Source organism: Cyrtonyx montezumae, unplaced genomic scaffold, assembly GCF_038088225.1.
Source record: "Cyrtonyx montezumae isolate F1298 unplaced genomic scaffold, pur_monq_1.0 scaffold_19, whole genome shotgun sequence".
Taxonomy (NCBI): domain Eukaryota; kingdom Metazoa; phylum Chordata; class Aves; order Galliformes; family Odontophoridae; genus Cyrtonyx; species Cyrtonyx montezumae.
In genome coordinates this window covers 4,439,705-4,459,677 of record NW_027071925.1, presented here as the reverse complement: position 1 = coordinate 4,459,677, position 19,973 = coordinate 4,439,705, and the positions used below count along the sequence as shown (strand labels likewise).

General features: G+C 63.8%; 4 protein-coding genes across 4 annotated transcripts in view; 2 read left to right on the top strand and 2 right to left on the bottom strand.

Moving 5' to 3' along the window:
* Window positions 1-3,903, top strand: part of RBFOX3 (RNA binding fox-1 homolog 3) — a 57,125-nt gene extending 53,222 nt beyond the window's left edge. The window contains exons 8-14 of the mRNA XM_065735355.1: window positions 232-292; window positions 551-604; window positions 884-1,016; window positions 1,902-1,941; window positions 2,472-2,533; window positions 2,780-2,858; window positions 3,804-3,903. Coding sequence (XP_065591427.1) covers window positions 232-292; window positions 551-604; window positions 884-1,016; window positions 1,902-1,941; window positions 2,472-2,533; window positions 2,780-2,858; window positions 3,804-3,806 — 432 coding nt within the window. The 3' untranslated portion in view covers window positions 3,807-3,903. The remainder of the gene's footprint in view (window positions 1-231; window positions 293-550; window positions 605-883; window positions 1,017-1,901; window positions 1,942-2,471; window positions 2,534-2,779; window positions 2,859-3,803) is intronic.
* A 722-nt stretch (window positions 3,904-4,625) lies between these two features.
* Window positions 4,626-9,374, bottom strand: ENGASE (endo-beta-N-acetylglucosaminidase). Its single transcript, XM_065735309.1, has 14 exons — window positions 9,274-9,374; window positions 9,041-9,117; window positions 8,739-8,940; window positions 8,273-8,421; window positions 8,038-8,195; window positions 7,778-7,926; window positions 7,462-7,627; window positions 7,098-7,201; window positions 6,909-7,017; window positions 6,637-6,809; window positions 6,251-6,414; window positions 6,061-6,163; window positions 5,871-5,985; window positions 4,626-5,779 (listed from the first exon to the last, which is right to left on the bottom strand). The coding sequence occupies exons 1-14, from the start codon at window positions 9,372-9,374 to the stop codon at window positions 5,372-5,374; spliced, it is 2,178 nt and encodes a 725-aa protein (XP_065591381.1). The 3' UTR covers window positions 4,626-5,371.
* An 886-nt stretch (window positions 9,375-10,260) lies between these two features.
* On the bottom strand, window positions 10,261-14,614 carry C1QTNF1 (C1q and TNF related 1). Its single transcript, XM_065735310.1, is given in 5 exon segments — window positions 10,261-11,055; window positions 11,171-11,310; window positions 11,428-11,581; window positions 14,399-14,560; window positions 14,563-14,614. Coding segments are annotated over 5 exon segments (1,059 nt in total). The 3' UTR covers window positions 10,261-10,504.
* Window positions 14,615-15,081: 467 nt separating this feature from the next.
* CANT1 (calcium activated nucleotidase 1) lies at window positions 15,082-18,325 on the top strand. Its single transcript, XM_065735308.1, has 4 exons — window positions 15,082-15,111; window positions 16,014-16,653; window positions 16,870-17,073; window positions 17,409-18,325. Exons 2-4 carry the CDS (start codon window positions 16,035-16,037, stop codon window positions 17,777-17,779), a joined length of 1,194 nt encoding a protein of 397 aa, XP_065591380.1. The 5' UTR covers window positions 15,082-15,111; window positions 16,014-16,034; the 3' UTR covers window positions 17,780-18,325.
* The last annotated feature ends 1,648 nt before the right edge of the window (window positions 18,326-19,973 follow it).

The window sequence follows — 19,973 nt, the reverse complement described above, 5'->3', positions numbered from 1 at the left end:
TGGGGACCAGGAGGTGGCTGAGCCCGGCACCTTCAGCTCAGGGTTACAGCCCCATCAGCGTGGCACGGCTGTGTGACAGCTGCAGGACAGCCTCATCCCGTGGCTCCTTGCTCGCCCTGTCCTGCCCTCTGGTGTTTCTCGCAGCAGTGATGCACAGAGCAGCAGGCCTGGAGTGCCACCTCGCCAGCCCTGTGCCAGCCAGCACTGAGCTCCCATCCCATCTCTCCACAGGTGAACAATGCCACGGCCCGGGTGATGACGAACAAGAAGGCTGCAAACCCCTACACTAACGGTAGGGATCAGTACTAAGAGAGACACAGTGGGCACAGCTGAGGTGCTGAGCAGCCCCGGGAACAGTTTCCTATGCTGTAGGGCCGAGCTTCTGCAGCACGTGTGCCCTATGCACAGTGTGGCTGCTCCCTGCTGAACCTGGGAGCACATTCCTGCACTGCCCAGGGACGGGAGCTGTGGGGGGAGCCCAACTGATGCCAGGGTGGGTGTGTGGAGTGGCAGACCCCTCCCTCGACTCACCAGCCCTCCCTGCTTGCAGGCTGGAAGCTGAACCCAGTGGTGGGAGCTGTCTACGGCCCTGAGTTCTACGCAGGTAATGCCTGAAACCTCAACTCCACTGTGCCGTGTTCCTCCCCTCTGCTGTTCCAAGCAGCCCCTGCATGCCCCTCCCCCTGCTCCTCAGCATGTACAGCCCCCCCCCCCCCCAATTTTGCCCCAGCATACTTGCAGGGGTCACGTCCCAGCAGCCTCATCCCTGGGGCAGTGCTGTGGGCACAGATAGATGCTCCAGCGCAGGATGCGCTGTGGTGACCTCAGGATCCCAGGTGAGCTCTGCTGCAGGAATCCCATGCTTGTCCCCTCCCTCCTGCAGTAACGGGGTTCCCATACCCTGCCACGGGGACGGCTGTGGCCTACAGAGGGGCACACCTACGGGGACGAGGACGTGCAGTCTACAACACGTTCCGGGCTGCACCCCCACCGCCGCCCATCCCCACCTATGGCGCGTGAGTACCAGAGCTGGTGGGGGGTCATTTGGACCCCAAGGGGTGGGAGTCCCACGTTGTGCTGCAGCCCTGCACAGCTAGGGGGGCTTGGCCCCATCCTGCTCCGTGCACACTGCAGCAGCTGCCTCTTGGCCGGCCCTGCTGCTGACTCTGCCCTCGGGGGTGCCCCAAGGAGGCGCCTTCTGTTTGGTTTTCCATTTGGTGCTGAATTGCCTCAATTCTGCTGCTGTCAGTGTCTGCACTGCTGGCTCCTGCGCAGCAGGGAGGTGTTGGGGAGCAGGCTGCAGCTCCCTGGCGCCTGCCTGGCGTCCACCTCTGAGATGCTCCTGCACTGATTCAGCCCAGGCTGTCCTCCACTACCCCACACCCCTGCCCACCCTGCCAGGAACCCCAGCCTGGGCAGTGCCCACATCCCACACCCCCAGCACCTCGAGCTGGCTTGACTGCTACTTCCCATCCCTCCATTTTTACCTCCTTCCCGGTCAGTGGTGTCACCTCCATCCATCCTACCTGGCAGCACCGGCTGTCCGCACAGAGCAGGGTGCATTTATCAAAGCTTTAAGCTGAGGTGCAGATTGCAAGCAGAACCCGGGACAGCCGCAGCCAGACTCCGCACGGCTGCAGGGCTCCGTGTCTCCAGGTGCCTGTCTCCAGGTTTCCCTGCTGCTCACACTGCTCCATGCACCCAACTCAGGCTTAACACTGCCCGGGGGTTTTGCTTCTCAAACACATGCTGGGGGCTGAGTGTGCCAGACCCAGCTACCCCAACCTCCCCATGTCCCCGTGGTGTGACTGTGAGCACAGCTGGCATCTGAGCACAGTGCCCGCAGCAGCTCCATCGGGAACCCGGTGCCCACAGCTCTGACTCCTGTGCCCCTTTTGCAGGGTTGTCTACCAGGACGGGTTCTATGGAGCTGAGATCTACGTAAGTGCTGCCCGCAGGGACACTGTGCCGGGATGGGGACGCTGCCCCTCCTGCACACCACAGTGCCCACGTGGTGCTGGGGACCTGGGAGGGGGTGGGTGACCGAGTTGCTGCATGGATGGGGGTGGCACGGTGTGGGGTTATGCCCCCAGCCCTGTGGGATTTATGTCCTCGGCGCGTGTCGGCGCGCTGTCTTACAGCAGCATTTAACCTCCATATTTAAAAAGCCATTGGCGATATTTCAGGCGGGCGGCTGAAGGATTTATCTAACGTGACACCTCATTAAAGCGATCAGGGAGGTGACATTCTCTCCTCTGGAAATTTAATTTTTTAAGGTTAATGTTTGTGAAAGCCCCTGGGGAATGGTAATGAGGCCGCTGTGCGCCCGGCGGTTCAGCTGCCCGCTGGGTCCCACTGCTGCTCCACAGCCCCTGGGGCGGTGCTGGGGGGTGGTGGCCGCCCTGATCCCGACCCCCTACCCCGGTAGGGCCCCCCCCTCACGGCCACCTCTGTCTGTCCCACTGCTGCAGGGGGGCTATGCCGCCTACAGATACGCGCAGCCCGCGGCCGCAGCAGCAGCATACAGTGACAGGTAAGCATCACTGTTGTGATTTGGGGGGGGGGGTTGGGGTGCTCCAGTTCACCCCTGCACCATGTGGCAGAGCACAGCCCAGCTCCTGCACCCTGCAGCGTGAGGATGGGGCTGGGGATGGTGAGAGTATGCTTAGATCAGAGCTCCCCAGGCTGTGTAGCAGGGCGGGGGGCAGCAGCTGGGTAGGGGGGGAAGCGACAGAGGGCCCTCCCCCAGCTCTGTAACCCCACTGCTGTTTGCTCCTAGTTACGGCCGAGTGTACGCAGCTGCAGACCCCTACCACCACACCATCGGCCCCGCCGCCACGTACAGCATCGGCACCATGGTAAGAGCAGCCCCTGTGGCCTTGCTTTGAGTTCCAGCGTGCCCCACGCGAGCTGCAGCCGGCCCGGGGGGGTCGGGGGCTGCGGGAGGGGTGCAGGGGCAGCACTGTCCCCGGCAGGACCCAGGCAGGCAGCACACAGGGAGCACTCTGTAGCTAGCCTCGCAACCAGCATCAAAGATGAAAAATCCCACTTGTGGGCGGGATCTCGAGCCAAATGGCCTCTTTCTTCCTTTTTTTGATTTTTATTTGTTGGTTTTTTTTCACCCTCCCCACATCCCCTGGCTGAGCTCTAGCTGCTGGTCGTCCATCCCCCCTCCCACCCCACAGCCCGGGTGTCCCCACGGCAGCACCGGGTGCCCTGGCTGAGCCCACCCTGTGCACCCCAAGGATGGAGGCAATTTGGTGTCACTTTGGAGAGGAAAAAAAAAAAAAAGAAATAGAAAAGAAAAAAGAAAAAAAAAGGGAAGAATTGGGCTTTGCCTCTCTCTTGAATACTGATTGGCTTTTTTTTTTTTCATCTTTGATGTTGCAGGCTAGTCTATACCGAGGAGGGTACAGCCGCTTCACTCCCTACTAGCAAGACAGACCCAGCCCCTCACAGCACTAACACTGACTGCTCACTAGAAACCAAACCAGGCAGAATAAGCAGAGGCAGAGCCTCCTGGAGGAACCGAGCCCTGCCCGCGGGCTCTGCCCCGCGCTAGGTGGACCTCGAGCCACTCCGCCGCGGCCTCCGTCCCACCCAGCCCGGGCGTAGTGCTGCTGGGGGGCGGCTGGGAGTGGGGCTGTGGGTGCTGCCCTGCCCTCGGGGTGATGGCTTGGCCCCGCAGGCCCCCCCTTATAGGCGAGGCAGGGGTGGGGGTGGGCCTGGGGCCGTGTCGGGTGCTGCGGGGCCGGGCTGGTGGTGGCTCCCACGAAAGCTCTGCCTTTCTGTTTCTGTTGTAGTGAACACGCAGCCGTTTTCCTTCTGGGACCAGGAAGGGCAAAACAGAACACACACATACACACACGTCCACGCGCACACACACACACACACACACGGTTTAAAAAACAAACAAAAAAAAAATACAAAAAGAAAAAAATAGGAAAAAAAAAAAAGATGAAAAGCAAAAAGCAACCAACCGACAAAAGCAAAGAGGCAACAACCGAGTGAACGTCCCATCTGCCCACACACACACGCACCGAGCGAGCGAGTCCCGGAGGAGAGCACGGAGCGCTGGGACGTGCCCGGAGCCGCCAACCCCACGGCCTGGCCTGGGCCCCACGTCTTCCTCCGCGCCCGGTGCGGTGCCGGCGCGCGGTGCTGCCCGGCTGTGCCCAGCTCCCAGCTCGGGGTGCGAGGCTCAGCCCTGCCTGGGTGTGCTGGGCGCTGCAGGGGGACGCGCCTCTGCGTTTTAAAGGGAATTTTTGTGAAGAGGAGCTTGCAACTCGCTTGCGTTCCCTCGCCCCTTCCCCTCCTGCCCCGTCCCTGTCGCGCCCGGGGCTCAACCGTGGGGTCCCCTGCGCTGAGCTGTGGGATGGGGACGCACGGGATGTCACGGCCGCCCCCCACCCGCTGCAGGGACCCCGGTGGGCGCACGGACCCCCGGTGCAGCCCTGTCCCACGTCGGGGTGACCTCGGCTCAGCCACCCCCACCCCGTGTGGCTCTGCCACTCGTCAAACCTCACTTTATAGTCTGCAGACGCCCCGACGCTCCAGCAATGAGCTCCCCCTTTTCTATTCCCAGTGTACATAGCCCCCGCCCGGCCGCCCCTGTACAAAGCCCCCCATCGCTGTACTGGCTTCTTCCTTACAGCAACGCCCCGCGCCGGCCCCGGCTGCAGGCTGGCGCCGGCCCGTCCTGTATGCTTCAAAGGTGTGACCATTCTAATAAACAGTATTATTATTATTATTATTATTATTATTACTACAAGGATTATTATTATTATTATGGAAATTATTAATAAAGATTTCTTTCTTCAACCAGGGCGGCTCCAGTCTTGACTGGGGCGCGGGCACGGTGGGGCTGGGGGTCCCTATGTTGCCGCAGGGAGTGGGGTCCCAGCCTTTCCTTTTCCAAACCACCGTATAATTTATTTCAGAGCAATTCGCTCACCGGAGGAGCAGCAGTTTCAATGCTGACATATTAATTTTCCTGAACAGGAGCCAGTATTGTCTGTGGGACCAGGGCCGGCGCTCCGAGGGAGCCGGGGCTGTGCGACCCTGCTGTGCAGCACGCTCAGCTACGTCCCTGCCTGCTAATTGCTTGCTCACCAGACTGTGATAAAATAATTGCTGCTATAAATTTTCTCTCCTTCTCCGCACAAGATATCCAGGGGAGCCGCCGTGGGTGGAAGCGCCGTCTGCCAGCCCTAAGAGGGGGGGACAGCACCAAGGCAGAGCCACAAAGGGTGCAGCTCCTCAGGGCTGCGAGCGGAACCCCAAAACTCAGCCCTGAGCGGCAGTGTCCCCATATCTCCCACTCCTCTCAGTGCAGAGGACGCGTGGAGCTGGGGCTGTGCCACGCTCATCTTTAATGCCCGGCTCGGCTGCTGCCGCCGGCCGGCTCAGAGTACACCAGCAGCAGCCGCCCCCATTGCTCTGGGCCCACAGGCAGCTCGCTGGGCAGCACCGGCTCCACCAGCAGCTCCAGCTGGCACGACTGCCCAGCTGCTGGCCGTGGCACTGCCAGCCCCACCGCACGGTACTGGCAGCCATGGGCCAACCCCAGGAGCTGCGGCGGCGGTGGCTGTGCCCGGCGGCACCGTGTCCCCTGGCTGAGCACACGGAAGCAGGCAGCCCTGCCGGGTGGAAAGACCCAGCGCAGCGTGAGGCTGAGGGAGAGCTGCTCAGCACCGGGGCCGTCCTGCCACCAGAGCTGCGAGGCCGTCAGGCTCTGTACCTGCGGAGGGGAGGCTGCCATGCTGCCCGCATCCAGCACCTGCAGAGGGGAATGAGGCACCGTCAGCACCAGGCATGGCTGTGGCCGGGTTTGCAGCCCACCCTGCGGCGAGGATGTGCGGGGCACCCACCCGGATCTCCCCCAGGAGGCAGCTGAAGCTCGTCTCCTGTGGGCTGGCCTGCTTCCGGGACACCAACAGGGAGAGGTCACGCAGGCTGCAGCCCCGCAGCTCCTGCTCGTAGCACCTGGGGGCAGAGGGACAGAGCTGGAGCAGGGCCGGGGATCCCCCCATGGCTGGGGTGCAGTGTGAGGGCACTCACCGGCTGGTCCAGCCCTGGGCACCGTGACTGCAGGCGGCAAGCAGCCTGGAGAGGGCAGGTGGAGGGGCCGGCAGCAGGTGGGGATGGTGGCGGCCGTGGGGCTCTGCAGGAAGGAATGATGGTCTGAGTCAGTGCCATGCCCTGCAGTGAGTGCTCAGAGTGGACAGCTCAAGGGGCATAGGGCCCTCACCATCTTCACTAGGCAGCACAGTGACAGTGCCATCGTGGCATCTGCTCGAGTGCCAGGTGGTGAGCTCCAGGGCAACCGTGAAGTCATCCCCGTGTGGCCCCTCCATTTTGTAGAGCAGGTTCAAGAAGAGCTTGGGAGGTGCATGCATCTGGAAAGAGAAAAGGCTGATGACCCCAAATCCACCCAGAGAGAGACAGAGAAAGAGAGAGAGAGAAGAGAGAAAGAGAAGGTGCATTGGGTTAGGTCTGTTGAGCAGACAACAACTGTTGCTGGAGTGCTCCACGGCACTCAGCGCAGCGCTGGCACGGCTCTGCCAGGGCCTCCTGCAGCCGTGCCCTGCCAGCACAGTGCCAGCCATGGAGGTGGAAAGTTGGCACCCAACTCACCGGACAGCCACATGCTCCTCGCCAGGAGGGATGGTGCCCTGCACCCGCAGGGAGCTGCCCCCACACCAGGCATCCTGCAGGCAGCAGCTGGTGCTCAGCCGGCCCCGGCGCTCCGGATAGAGGGGCTGGATCTCCTGGGCGCTCAGGTTGTACCAGGGCCCAGCCTCTTCCTCCTACAGGACAAGGAATGCTGGGCAGCAGGGAGCTGGGAGCAGGACGTGATGCCCCCACACAGCCCTGGGGGCTGCAGCCAGGCTGCCCCCTGCACCCACCTTCCCAGCAATGAACATGCTGGTGCCCATGCCCACACTGAAGGAGGTGGCGAGGGGCAGCGTGCAGATGCTGTGTGTGGGCAGGTAGTCTTCCAACAAGCCCCAGAACCTGGGGGAAAGTGTGGGCATCAGAGCAGAGATCTTTGCTGCAGCCACACCAACCAAAGCACGGGGACATGCTGAGCTCACTTGTCCTCATTCTGCAGGAAGTTCTCCTCTCCCAGGTGCTCGTAGACCCAGCCAGGGGCAAAGATGGCTGCAGACAGGCTGTGCTTGCGGATCAGGCTCAGCGACTGCAGAGACGAGTGGTGAGAAGCATGAGTCAGGTGGTCACCCTGTCCCCTGCCACGTCTCCTCTCCCACAGGTCCCACTGGTCCCACAGGTTGCCAGGACCATGCTGCAGAGCTGTACTGCAGCATCACCCTTCCCAGAGCCTGCAGCACTAGGATCTCCCAGCCCTATCACACCGGATCCTTGGCTTCCTCAGCCATCATCGATGCACCTTGGGTTACCCTGGGGGCAGACTCGTGATCCTGCTCCAGCCACACACACCTTGTTGGTGTCAAAGCCACCACCAACCACGTCCCCACGAGCAAAGACATCGACACCAATGTAGACGTCGACGTGGCGCTGCCCAGCCAGCTCCCGCGTCCGCTCCAGGTGCTCCTCCTTCCAGTTGTAGTTGACAAACAGCCCATCACAGGCATCGAAGAACACCCTGGGGACAAGGGTCAGTGCAGGAGTGAGCCCCCCCGAGGGGCAGAGCCAGCAATGCCTGCCAACAGCCCCCGAGCCCCCAAGGTGTGGGGTGGACTTGTGCCCCACCAGGGCTGGTTTTGCTCAGGCAGGCATGTGCCCCACCGCTCACCTATTCTGCTCATTCAGCTCATTCTGCCATCTCAGCGTGCCACTCTCCAGGATGCTGTCATACCAAATCACCAGCCCCCCCGGCACCGCACCATGCACCTGCGTGGTCAGATGCCGCAGGAAGGAGGGCAAGTTCCCCACCGCCGCCGCCTGCCAGGAGAGAGCAGAGGGCACGGGATGGCCCCATCCACGGGGACCCACACCTGGGGCTGGGGGCTGAGCCCCGTGGGGCAGGAGGTAGGAGGGACACGGGCTGCTCACGCTCAGTGCATTCTCCATGTTGATGAGCCAGCCATCAAAGCGGTAGTGCTGGGCGATGCGGGCCAGCTGCTGGCTCACGGCGTGGTACGCGTCCTCCCCGCCTGCCAGGAACGCCTCGCACAGCTTCTCACCATCCGTCCACTCCGTGATGAAGGTGCCTGAGGAGGAGTGGGAGCAGCGTTGCTGCATGTCCCAGCAGGCTCCCGGCACCACACCGTCCCAGTTCTGCCCTCACCCAGCACCGGGACGCCGTTCCTGTGTGCTGCATTGGTCCAGCACACGGGAGGGATGGTGACAGTGTGGTGGCTGAAGTAGACAAAGATGTCGATGTAGCGCCAGTGGTAGAAGACGTAGGGGTTGCGTGTGGCCGAGCCCTGGATGAACCTGTGGCAGAGCAGAGGGAATCATTGGGCAATGCTGGAGCGATGCCACGGGGCCAGGCAGGACCTGAGTCAGCCCACGAGCTGAGCAGAGCGGTGGCACTGTGTCATTCCAGCACTCCCAGCAGGGCTGGCCCCAACCACGCTGCTGAGCCAGAGATAAATCCCTCCAGCCCCACCTGGAGAGGCCAACAGCAGGAAACGGATCAGACACTGAACTGAAGGCTGGAGAAAGGGCAGCAGCGGGCCAGGCATGTGCTAAGAGGTGCACACACCTGTCCTCCAGGTAACCACACACCTGTCCTCCAGGTAACCACACACCTGTCCTCCAGGTAACCGCCACGCATGTCGTGGCACAGCAGCGTGCGGGGCCTCCGGCTGTGCAGTGGGGGTTGGCGTTGGGCCAGCGGCACCGTGCAGATGTTGAACTCATCGTGGCTGTTGGGCTGCCAGGACAGCAGCTCCTCCAAGCTGGACAGGAAGAAGCTGATGGGCTCCGTCGTTTTGGTGTCGAAGTACCGCGCTGGGGAAGCAACGAGGTGAGATCAACGGGGTCAACAGAGCCGGGAGAGAGTGCTGGGGGGGGACGGGGGGGTTTGGGGCGACCCGTCTCGGCTCCTCACCTGGCAGGGGCTGCGGGTGGGTGCTGACGGCTGCGTGCAGCACGGTGGTTCCCAGGGGCTCCGCCGCCGGCTGGAAGCTGCCAGAGGAGAGCGGTGAGACACGGGGCCGCCCCGCTCGGCGTCCGCCCGTCGGACCGGGCCGGACCAGCACCGCGGCCAGCGCCCGCAGCGCCGGGCCTCGCTCCGAACGTTCCGCGCCCCGCTCCCGGTACCGGCTCCCACCCCCCGCCCACCTCCGCCGCCGCCGCCCGCTCCGCTCCTCCTCCTCCTCCTCCTCCGCCGCCGCTCTCTTTCCGCGCCGCTCGGTCCCGTCCCGCGCCGACACCTCCGCCATCGCGCTGCCGGCAGCGTGCTGTGCGCCGGGCCCGGCCTGCCTGCGGGGGGAGCGGCCCGAGGAGCTCCGCCCTGCCTCGGCCCGCCCTCCCCGCCCGCCCATCGTGCTGAGCCCGGGGGCGGTGCCGCCCTGAGACGGGCTCCCCTCGGGGTCCGCTGGTCCCGCTGTACCCCCGCGCTGAAGCTCAGCCCCGAGCGCTGCTCGCTGCCCGGCTGTGCCCCGCTGATTTGGGTCACGACCCGTCCCACCCCGCAGGCATCCTGCCCCGGCCTCATCCTGCCCCGCTACCGGCATCTGGGCGACCCCCAGCATCCCCATCCCTCCCGCACTGCTCGTGGGGTTCCTCCCTGCGGGGCCGTGCGCGGCTCTCGGGGTGCTCCTGCCCTGAGCCGCTCACTGTACCCGCACACAAAGTGAGGAGAAGCGATGGAAGTGTGAGCAGGAACCGAACCCATGCGGCGTTTAATGAGATCACGAGGTGTACAGAGCAGGATGCAGCGTGCTGCCCCAGGCCCTGCTGTGCCTCTGCATCTACAAAAACAGCAATCTTACCCAGCACTGAGAAGGACGGGGCTGAGGCTGAAGGCCCTGCACACCGGGCAGCTGAGATCCAGCTCCTCCCTGCTGGGTGCTGGCATCAAGATGGGGCTGCGGCATGGGGGACCATGGGACAATGGGCAGGGGAAGGCTGCTGCACCTGCCCGCTGGTGGCTGTGCCCTGGGGAAGCACCGGCCCAGGGGACACAGCTCTGCAGAAGTGATGTTCAGTGGCTTTATTGCTGCTCCCCACTGCTCATCGAGTGTGCTGGTGGGGGGTGGGCAGTGGAGACGCTCACATCCCTCCAGCAGGTGCCAGCTCATCACCAGTGGCACAGACACCTGGCACACCCAGACCTGAACCGGATCCAGGTGAGCAGCCAGCCCCAGGGCCAGGGATGCAGCAGAGGTTACAAATGGCTCCATCTCCTCCAGGAGCACCCAATCAGTTCCAAGAGCCAGGGGAGGGTGGAGGGAGGTATTCACACAGCTGGGAGTAGTGGTATACAGAAGGAGAGCAGCATGCCCAGGGAGAGGGGCAGCAGGGGCTCCCCGGGCCCCCACCCCAGAGAGCAGGATGAGGGTGCAGGCGCTCAGGGGTCCCCGCTGTACTTGATGAGGTGGCCACTGAAGGTGATGTAAGTGTCGTATTCATCGCTGAAGACAGCGTTCTCGCGCTCACCCTTGTAGAGCCGCACCCAGACCTCGTCCTGCTCGCGCAGCTCCAGCATGACGCTCTGGCTCTGCATGATGCTGCGGTCGCTCACCTGAGCGTAGAGGATCACCACCTCGTTCCCATTGTGCATGATGTGCAGGTAGGTCTCCTTCTGGTTCCAGGTGTGCACGTTCAGGCTGAAGTAGTAGATCCCGGGGACGTAGCAGTAGAATTTCCCCATGAACATGTTGAAGTGCTCGTAGAGGTTGACGAACTCCGTGTCGAAGATGAGGGGCTGGTAGTAGTCGTTGCTGTGCAGGGGTTTCTTGCGGCCCACCGAGAAGGCGGCGTAGTGGCTCTTGCAGCGCTCCCCTGGGGCACCCGCGCTGCCCTTCTGTCCCTTGGGCCCCGTGTGTCCCCTGCTGCCAGCCACCCCTGTCTTGCCGAACTTCCCCTGCATGCCCCGCTCCCCGCGTTCCCCCTTCTCACCTGGCAGAGCAGAGGGGATGGGTTTAGCACCGGTGCCATCTCCCACCCGGCTCTGGGACGGGCACGGGGTGCTGGGCTGTAGGTCTGGCTGGGGGCAGTGCCACCCTGCCCTCACCTTTCAAGATGGTCATGTTGATCTGGGGCTGGTACTGGGGGTAGGAGAAGCGGTGCTCGGGTGGCTCACAACAGCGGACGCAGCGGGGCCGTGGGGGCACCTCCTCCTGGGCACCACTGTCCTTCTGCTCCTGTGTGTCACTGGGGAGGGCAGAAAGCGAAGCACAACAAGAGCTGTGCATGGGGACTGTGCCCCTCGCAGTGCCAGGGGCTGCCCCATCCCTGGTGGGAGTACCTCTGTCCCCAGGACCCCCTCACCTGGCTTCCTGGTGCTTGGGAGGGACCTCCTCAGGGTCCGCTGGATGCCGGTCAGGGTTGGGGCTGGTCTGGCTGAGCACAGGGTTGGGCAGCAGCAGGCAGGAGAGCAGCAGGACTCTGAGCGCCCAAAGCCCCTCCATGCTGCAGCAGCACCCTGAGAGACACGGGGGTGACTAAGGGCGATGGATCAGGGTGCTGCAGCAGGGCTGGGCTGGAGGGGAAGGACAGCATGGGAGCAGGAGAGCAGCAGGACACAGCCCAGCTTTGGGGCTCCCTGCCAGGACCAGCAGCTGTGGGGTCCAGGCAGGGATCTGAGCTCCCCAACTCCTAGCTGAGGGACAAGGGCTCATGGGTCCACCCTCAGTGCTCTCTCCACCCCTGAGAGTTGTCCTGCACTGTCGTGCCAGCCTGGCTGTGTCTTGCAGTGTGCCCAGCAGGGGCCTGGTGCACCATGTACCAGCACAGCCATGCTTCCAGACCTGAAAATGGCTCTCCTTGCAGCACCCCTCCTCCAGCAGAGCCCACAGCGTGGGCAAGTGCATCTCTTGCAGCTGCAGGGACCATCCATAACTCAATGGTTGTTTTTATGTACCTGAGCCCTTGTGCCACAGTGATGCTCCAGAAAGTGCCTACCCCTGAGGGATCCCAGACCTGCCCATGGGGGTCTGCATCCCCCCACTGAGAGCAAACATCTGTGCACAAATCCTGTGCCTGTGACTGCTATGCCCCAGGAGCTGCCAGCTCCCAACCCTTATGGCTTTATGGGGTTCGTAGGGAACCTGACATGCTTCCCCTGAGCCTCAAGTGCTGCTGGTGGCCGTGGCCAGGAGTCAACCCCTGGCAGCTGGGAGCCCACATCCTGTGTGGGGCCAAAGCTAATACTGGTGATAGCGGGCGGCACCGCAGCCCAGCCCTTCCTTGTCTTATCGCTGCCCTATCAGCTCCGAGGTGTGGTGCAAGCACACTGCACCACGCCCTATGGCCCCAAAGGTGCCAGGAGAGCACGTGGCACCCACCCCCCTGCTGCTGGACACCCATGGCAGCACTGGGGGAGTGGGCTCCTGCCAGACCACAGCTCCATGTGTGTGGGTCTGCAAAGGGTCCCTTGTGCCATAGTCCATGTCCTGGGCATGAGCTGGTAGTGGGGTTTTGATGGGAAGAGGTGATAGTGGGCCCCGCTGGACTTTGGGGCAGAATCCAACAGTTTGGTGAATGCTGCTTTCAGTGGCTGGGTCCTCAGTTAGCAATGGTCAGGGTGGGACTGCCTTGGGGTGGGCTGTCCGTGGGCTGTGTGGACTGGGACAGGCGTACTCCAGCAGCAGGAGCAGAGGGCGTTCGAGGCCAGGATGCCTGGCTCATGACTCATGTTCAAGGAACAGGGAAAGGGCGGAGGGATGGGGAAAAGCTCCAAAGCGTTTTCCCTCTGCGCCAGCCCTCTGCAAAGGGCCCATCCCTTCACAAGCTTCCCCCACACCATCCGCCCTGTTCTAAGGAAGTCCTGGAGTGGGGCTGTCCCCAGTTTGCTGCCCACTGCTGGGAGCAGGGCTGGTGGCACCGCAGGCTGCCTGGCATTGCTGCTTAACCACCATGCCCTGACCCACCAGCTGTGCACGCTCAGCTCTGTGCGACAAGGAGAAGCAGCACGAGCAGGGCAGCCCAGCGTTTGGGAGCAGATACCATCCTGGGAGCTCAGCCCTGGCTCTCTTATCCTGCTCGGCTCCAGCTGTGTGAGCCATATGCCGGTGAGCACAGCTTGCAACCTGCTGTGCTGCCAGGAACCCGTGGCTTTTCCCCCACTCCGGGCCCACAGTGTGCAGGGCTCCCGTTGAGCCAGACGGTTCCCTGGGACCCAGAGTGGGCTCAGCCCCAGGGAAAGCATAGCTTCAGAGAGGACTGCTCAGCAGGGAGAAGAAATCCTTAGCCAGGATGCTCCTGCTGAGAAAGGCAGCTCGTTTCCAGGCTGTTGTAGGGCTGGAAATGGAGGCGAGCGTGCCACGCACACACAGCACTGCCAGCAGCGTGGTGCACCCGTGGGCAGCACACAGAGCTCCCAGGCTCTGAGCACGTCTGCCTCTGTGCCCTGCAGGCACGCCGGGCAGGCAGCATGCATATCTGCACGGGCATACTGAGTCTTGCTGAAGGGACTCTGTTTTTTCCTGTTGAGTTGGATGCTCTCCAGGAGCGCTTTGGAGATTTAAATTCAGTGGCTGCTGAAGCCTTGGGACTGCAAGTCAAAACATCCTGAAAACATTCCAGGCAGCGTTAAAGACGAGGATGAAAGACGAGCAAATGCCGGGGGAGGAGCAATGGGGCTCGGCAACGGTTGGGGGAGTGTTCAGGGGCAGCAGAACCGGCATGCCCACCTCACCCTCCTGCTCACCAGCCACAGCTACAGTCCTCCTTGAGCTGCAGCTGCAGCCAGGATGCCTCTGGCATCCACAGATAAGCCCCCAGACTTTTGCCACAGCAGCTGGGACATCTGTGGAGCTGTTGGCAGAACAGGAGCAGCTCAGGCCCAGCAGGCAGCGGGATGGGAGCTGCACGGAGCAGCCAAAGACCGACGGAGAGGTCGCAACCCTCCAGCTCCCACAGCGCCCAGCAGCACCGATGAGAAGCTGTGCTCCCACCAGCATCCACCAGACCCTGCAGAGCTGCCCTGGGGTGGCCTGGCTCTGGGTTTGATGTACTCGTGGGGTGCTTCGATCGCAGGGCTCAGAGCTGGGGCTTCAGCCCTAACTCCTTCCCAGCGCCTGCCCCCCCCCGGGGCTGCTGCAGGTTGGGCTGTGCCCCTCCAACAACGTGTGAGACTTCAGCCCCACCGTTCCTGCCCTCCTGCAGGTGGGGCGGGGTGCGAGCCTGATCGCCCAGAGTGAAGGTGGGGGGACGAACCCCCACGCACCGCAGCGGTGCCACAGAGCCCGACAACAGCACTGTGTCCGCAGGGTGACCCCCAGCCCTGCCCCACACCTACCTCTGGGGCAGGGCCGCTCTCTCCCCGTGCCGCCTTTGCCGCTTTAGCGCATCGCCCCGGGAGCTGCGGGGCAGATCCTGCCCCTCTGACAGCCTCCTCTCCTGCTATGGTCGGGCGGAAACGAACTTCTGGAAAGCAAAGGAGGAGACCGAAAGAGCGGACGAGCGCGGCGCAGCCCTCCCCCTGCCAGATGTGGTCCGGGACGGCGTTAACCATGTGCGCACCCCACGGCTGCCGGCACCGGCCCCGCAGCCACCGGCCCGGCCTCAGGGCACGCGGGCGTCCGTGCCAAGAGAGCGGCTCCGGATGCGAGAGGCAGCGCGCAGGGCAGGGCTGGGGGACAGGGGCTGCCCCACGGCGGGGACCCAAGGCACTGCCCTATGCCAGCACCGCGCGGAGCCCTGAGCGCAGCGCCCGGCATCGCACGGCCACGACGGGCTCCGTCCCCGCACAGCACAGCTCGACCCGAGGAACGGCGGCCCCGGAGCAGCGCGGTGGCCGAGGCCGGGCAGCCCCACTCCACGCTGGGACGCACGGGGCACTTCGGCCCTCGCCACGCCGTGCAATGGCAGCGGGGGCCGCCGAGAGCCGGAGTTATCACGGCCGCTCCGCGCGCCTCGCGCTGCTTTGTCCTCCGGCGGCTGCCGTAGCGCGGCGCGGGGGTTGCTGGGATATGTAGGCGGTGGCCGTGGTTGCGCTCGGGCGGCGCCGCGGTGAGCGGAGGGCCGAGGGGCGGCGGGGCTGGGGGTGAGGGTGGGTGGCGGCGGGGCCGCCCGGCGCCGCGCCGCGTGCCCGTGTCACGGCTGCCGTGCGTGGCCGTGGGTTCCCAAGCGCCGCTGATCGGGCTGCCGGCACAGGGGTGGGCGCCGGGCGCCGGGGCGGGGAGGGCTCTGAGGCTGCGATGAGGTCGGGGAACGGGCGGGGGCCGTCGGGGCTTTCAGCCCGCGGTGCCCCGCGCTCAGTGCCGCGCCCCGGGGCCGCGGGAAAGGGGCACTGAGGGCCCGCGGGAGCGCTGCCCGGGCCGGGGGAGGGGGCACGGCCCGGTCCGCGGGGTCCCCGGGAGCTGCGGTGTTCCCCGGGGCCGGGCGTGGTGCGCGGTGGGTCGCAGCGATGGGCACACCGGGGGAGTGCAGTTTTGCCCGGGGGTGGATGTGGCCGGAACGGATCGGACCGGCAGCGGCTGCCGTATCGTAGGGTTACGGTGTTGGGGTATGGCTTTGGGTGCGCAGCCCGCCGAGCCGGGCGCTGCACTTCCTGGTCAGGTGTCGGCATCCTGCTCGGGCGGGGCTGCCACGTGTCCCTGCTGTCCCCGCAGGAACGGGGCGCGCTCACCAGCACAGCTGCGGGAGCTCTGCGCTCTGAAGGTGAGAGCTGTGCTGTTCACCTATAAGCGGGTGCCCTCCTTCTCCGTGGGTGAGGACGCTGCTCAGCAGGACGCCCGGCACGCAGCCAGGGGCTCGATGGGGGAGATGAAGGGCTGAAGGTGGCAGAAGGGCTCCTGCAGCAAAGCAGCCCCTTCGAGGGCCACTGCTTCACCGCGTGAGGCCGTGCCTTGCTGTTATCCCCAAGCACGGCGCCGAGCTCCGGCTCTCACCCGCTCTCTCCTCGCTGCCAGGCTCTCCTCACCCGCAGGCTGATGCCCGTGCCGCCCTGCCATGAGTCTATGAGCCCCCTGCGGATCAGCGTGGGTAGCCTGCCCGTCCTCGCGTCCATGACCAAAGGTGCCGACCCCCGCTTCCGCCTGCGCTGGAGGGCCATCGTGCTGTCCTCCGCCTGCGTGGGCTTCGTGCTGCTGCTCTTCTGCCTGCACCGCTCCCCGCCAGCACGGCCCATCCCTCCCAACCCGCACGGGCGGCACCTCCGGCTGCAGGCGGGGGACCGCTACAATGACACCTACCCGCTGTCCCCACCCCAAAGGAACCCCGAGGGTGTGCGCTACCGCATCGGGGTCATTGCGGACCTGGACACTCAGTCCCGGGGCTCCGAGGAGCATACGTGGTTCAGTTACCTGAAGAAGGGTTACCTGGTGCTGTCGGCCAGCGGGGACAGTGTGACGGTGGAGTGGGACAAAGAGGAGAGCATGCTGCAGTCCCACCTGGCGGAGAAGGGCAGGGGCATGGAGCTCTCGGAGCTGGTTGTCTTCAATGGGAAGCTGTACTCCGTGGATGATCGGACCGGGGTGGTCTACCAGATCGAGGGCAACAAGGCTGTGCCCTGGGTGATCCTCTCGGATGGGGATGGCACCGTGGGGAAAGGTGAGCCCCATAACGCCCTGCTCACTGCCTGACCTGTGTGCACACGGCAGGAGGCCCCTGTCCCTTTGCACCTCTTTGTCATTCTGCAGGGTTTGGGGGGCTGTGCACGGCGCTGAGCTGTGCTGAGTGGTGCTGGGAGCTGTGTGACCACGGGGTACCCTAACATCCACGTGCTGCTGAGCCTTGGCATGGCTCTTGCTACTCTCTCCACTGCAGGCTTCAAGGCAGAGTGGCTGGCGGTGAAAGATGAGCACCTGTACGTGGGGGGCCTGGGCAAGGAGTGGACCACCACCACGGGTGAGGTGGTCAATGAGAACCCTGAGTGGGTGAAGGTCGTTGGCTACAAGGGCGACGTGAGCCACGAGAACTGGGTGGCGAACTACAACGCGCTGCGGGCTGCGGCTGGGATCCGACCCCCAGGTATGGAGCTCCCTCTTGTTGCTGCGTGCCCCTTATCCTGCCCGAGTTTTCCTCACAGTTGGTAGGACCAGTTTCTGGGGGGTGACGTGGCCAGATCCATGTCCATCAGCTGTGTCCCTAGCCCAGGGGTGCCCCTGCCCAGCTCTGGGGGGTAGGAAAGGGCCAGCACTGGTCAGGAGGAGGTGGAAACATTCACAGCTTTGTCCTTTGTATGTCTGAACTGTGCTGCAGCATCTTTTGAAGCAAAGATGGTGGGTGTTGGTGCAGGGGGATGTCCCTACAGCGTGGCAGGGTCCTGCGTGCCCTGTGCCAACAGAGCCTGCTCCCTGCTGTAGGTTACCTGATCCACGAGTCGGCCTCCTGGAGCGACACGCTGCAGCGCTGGTTCTTCCTGCCGCGCCGTGCCAGCCACGAGCGCTACAACGAGAAGGCAGACGAGCGGCGTGGTACCAACCTGCTGCTCAGCTCCAGCCAGGACTTCGGGGACATCACGGTGGGACACGTGGGCGAGGTGGTTCCCACTCATGGCTTCTCCTCTTTCAAGTTCGTCCCGGACACGGATGATCAGATCATTGTGGCACTGAAATCGGAGGAGGACAATGGCAAGATCGCCAGTTACATCATGGCCTTCACGCTGGATGGGCGCTTTCTCCTGCCTGAAACCAGGATTGGGAGCGTGAAATATGAGGGCATTGAGTTTATTTAACAGACTTGAAAACAGAAGGACACGAGAGGATGGGAGGGTGCGGGCCGGGCCCTGCTGGTGTGCTCAGAACAAGGAGCACACACAGTGTGTCCCCCAGCCCAGGGACATGTGAAGCACTCCCAGCTCTGTAGTTGATGTCCCGTGTAAAGCATTGGCTTTGCTGCAGCGTGTATGGTGCGAGTGTTTCGGCAGTGGCACCTGGTGGCAAAGGACTGCCACCACAGGGTGCTGCTCCCTGCCACCAGCCCTGGCTTGGCTGCTGGAGCAGTCAAAGCAGTGAGGTTTCCCCACGCTGCAGATTTTGGTGCCCAGAGCCTCTGCAGGGACTCAGTGGCTCTGGTGACAGCCGTGCTCTGGATTTGCAACCAAGGAGGGAGCTCAGCTCCTCTGCCCCCGTGCCAGCCTGGTGCCCAGGGGACGGTCCTCACATCCCTGCAGTGCTGCAGCTGTGGAGCCTCTCCTGACCTGCATGGGGGTGGGCTCTGACCTGAGCCCTGGGGCCCACCCATGCCTGCGGCATGTCCTGGGAGGAGAGCCTCTGCTCTGCCTCCCCAGCACCTTGCTAGGAGCACACAGGGTATGGGGAGACAAATGTCCTCAGGAGAGGAGTGAGTTTGAGGAGGGACACTGGCCAGGTCCTACCCTGTTTCTGGCTCTCCTGGGGTCAGGACGTTCACTGGGGCCATGACTGCAGCAGGGTGACAGCCAGGGCAGGGTGAGCTGAGGCGTCACAGCTGCAGGGGATTTCACCAGGATGTTTCTCACTGCGTTAGCTGTTTTTCCTTCCTCTTTTGCATAAATGGTGCAGCAAATGTGTCGGTAACTGTCTGCTTGGGTCATTGTGTTCAGGGGAAGGCCTTACGGGGAGGGTCCCTTGGGGGGGGCCCTATCTCACCATGTGCCTCTGCTCCTAGCCTGGCTCACCAAGGCAGGCAGAGGCTTCGCTGTCCTGTACAGGCTCATGTTGTCCCAGCTGCCATGTGAACTGAGTGGAGGGCTGCGAGGGGCCAAATGCACCAATGATGTCAGGGGCAACCTTTCCTCTTGCAAACCACGTTGCAGTGCCCTCGGTGCACCCAGGCTCCCAGCACCACTTGGGCAGAGGGCTGCAGGCAGCGGCCTTTGGCTGAGTTCATTGCTGAGCAGTCACTTCAAAGCTCCAGGCACTGTGGGCAGCTCAGAGCTGTGCTTTGGAGGGCTGGGGCTGAGCCAAGGGGTCCATTGGCATCAGCCCCCCCTGTGCCACTCCTACCTGTCCCAGCACCAGTCAGGGGCTGGCAGTGCTTGGGGGACAACAGCCCTGTTCTGGGGGGGTCTTGCTGTGACAGGCCAGGGCCTGCTGTGAGCTCAGTGGGACTGCCCTCTCCCATCCCCCTGCTCTGCCCCTGTTCGGTGTCCAGCATCTCTGGAGTTCTGCAGAAGGAGTGCACGCAGCTGGACATGTGTTTCTGCTTAGCCCCAGCAGCAGTGACTCACACTGCAGGGCACCGTGCCGCCAGCACGCACGTTTCTCTGCCCCGCAGACCTGTCCCTGGTGCTTGGCCTCATTCTGCAGACCCCCCTCATTCTGCTGGTGCTCCCTGTGCTCCCTGCCCACGCCAGCTGCTGCTGTGCTCAGCCCTGCACGGGGACTGTGGCTCTGCAGCACCTGTCTCAGCCCCAGGGTCGTCCCCTCCTCATCCCACAGGCGTTGTGTTGCGTCCTCCCCACCCCATCCCTTATTCCAAGACCCCACCTTGCTCTCCAGGCTGTTGAACCTGGTGCTGGGCTCTGCTGGGGCCGCGTGGCACAGCCATGGCTGCAGCATCCTTGTGCCCACCCCCAGCCCCGCTGAGCACTCAGGGCAGGTGCCAACTGCCACAGCATCTGCCCACAGCCCATTGCCATCTTTCACGCCACCACCCCGCAGTGGCTGTGTGGCTCACTCCCACGCTCCCTGCAGGCTCAGGCAGGGCTTGGGCCGGGTTCAGCTGCCCACGTTTCAGTTGTTTCCTCTCATCCCAGCAGGCGAAAGCTCTGAGGCCTCCGCCAGATGTGAGCGGGGCAGCTCTGTGGCTCGGGAGCAGGTGGCACCGCCACAGCACTGCTGTCCCCACCAGCACCTGTAGTGCCCGGCTCAGCTGCACCCACACCGCGTGCCGTGCGGACAGGCAGAGCTGGGGCTGCCCTCGCTGGTTCGGTGGCAATGCAGCGC

Excerpts from the sequence above, each read along its gene's own strand:
- ENGASE (XM_065735309.1), bottom strand. The coding sequence starts at position 9,374 with ATGGCGGAGGTGTCGGCGCGGGACGGGACCGAGCGGCGCGGAAAGAGA. Across the intron at positions 7,628-7,777 it reads GAGCTGAATGAGCAGAATAG|GGTGTTCTTCGATGCCTGTG; the intron begins GTGAGCGGTGGG and ends CCTTGTCCCCAG. Across the intron at positions 6,164-6,250 it reads TGTGCTGCCTAGTGAAGATG|AGCCCCACGGCCGCCACCAT; the intron begins GTGAGGGCCCTA and ends TCCTTCCTGCAG.
- CANT1 (XM_065735308.1), top strand. The coding sequence starts at position 16,035 with ATGCCCGTGCCGCCCTGCCATGAGTCTATGAGCCCCCTGCGGATCAGC. Across the intron at positions 16,654-16,869 it reads GGATGGCACCGTGGGGAAAG|GCTTCAAGGCAGAGTGGCTG; the intron begins GTGAGCCCCATA and ends TCTCCACTGCAG. Across the intron at positions 17,074-17,408 it reads GGCTGGGATCCGACCCCCAG|GTTACCTGATCCACGAGTCG; the intron begins GTATGGAGCTCC and ends TCCCTGCTGTAG.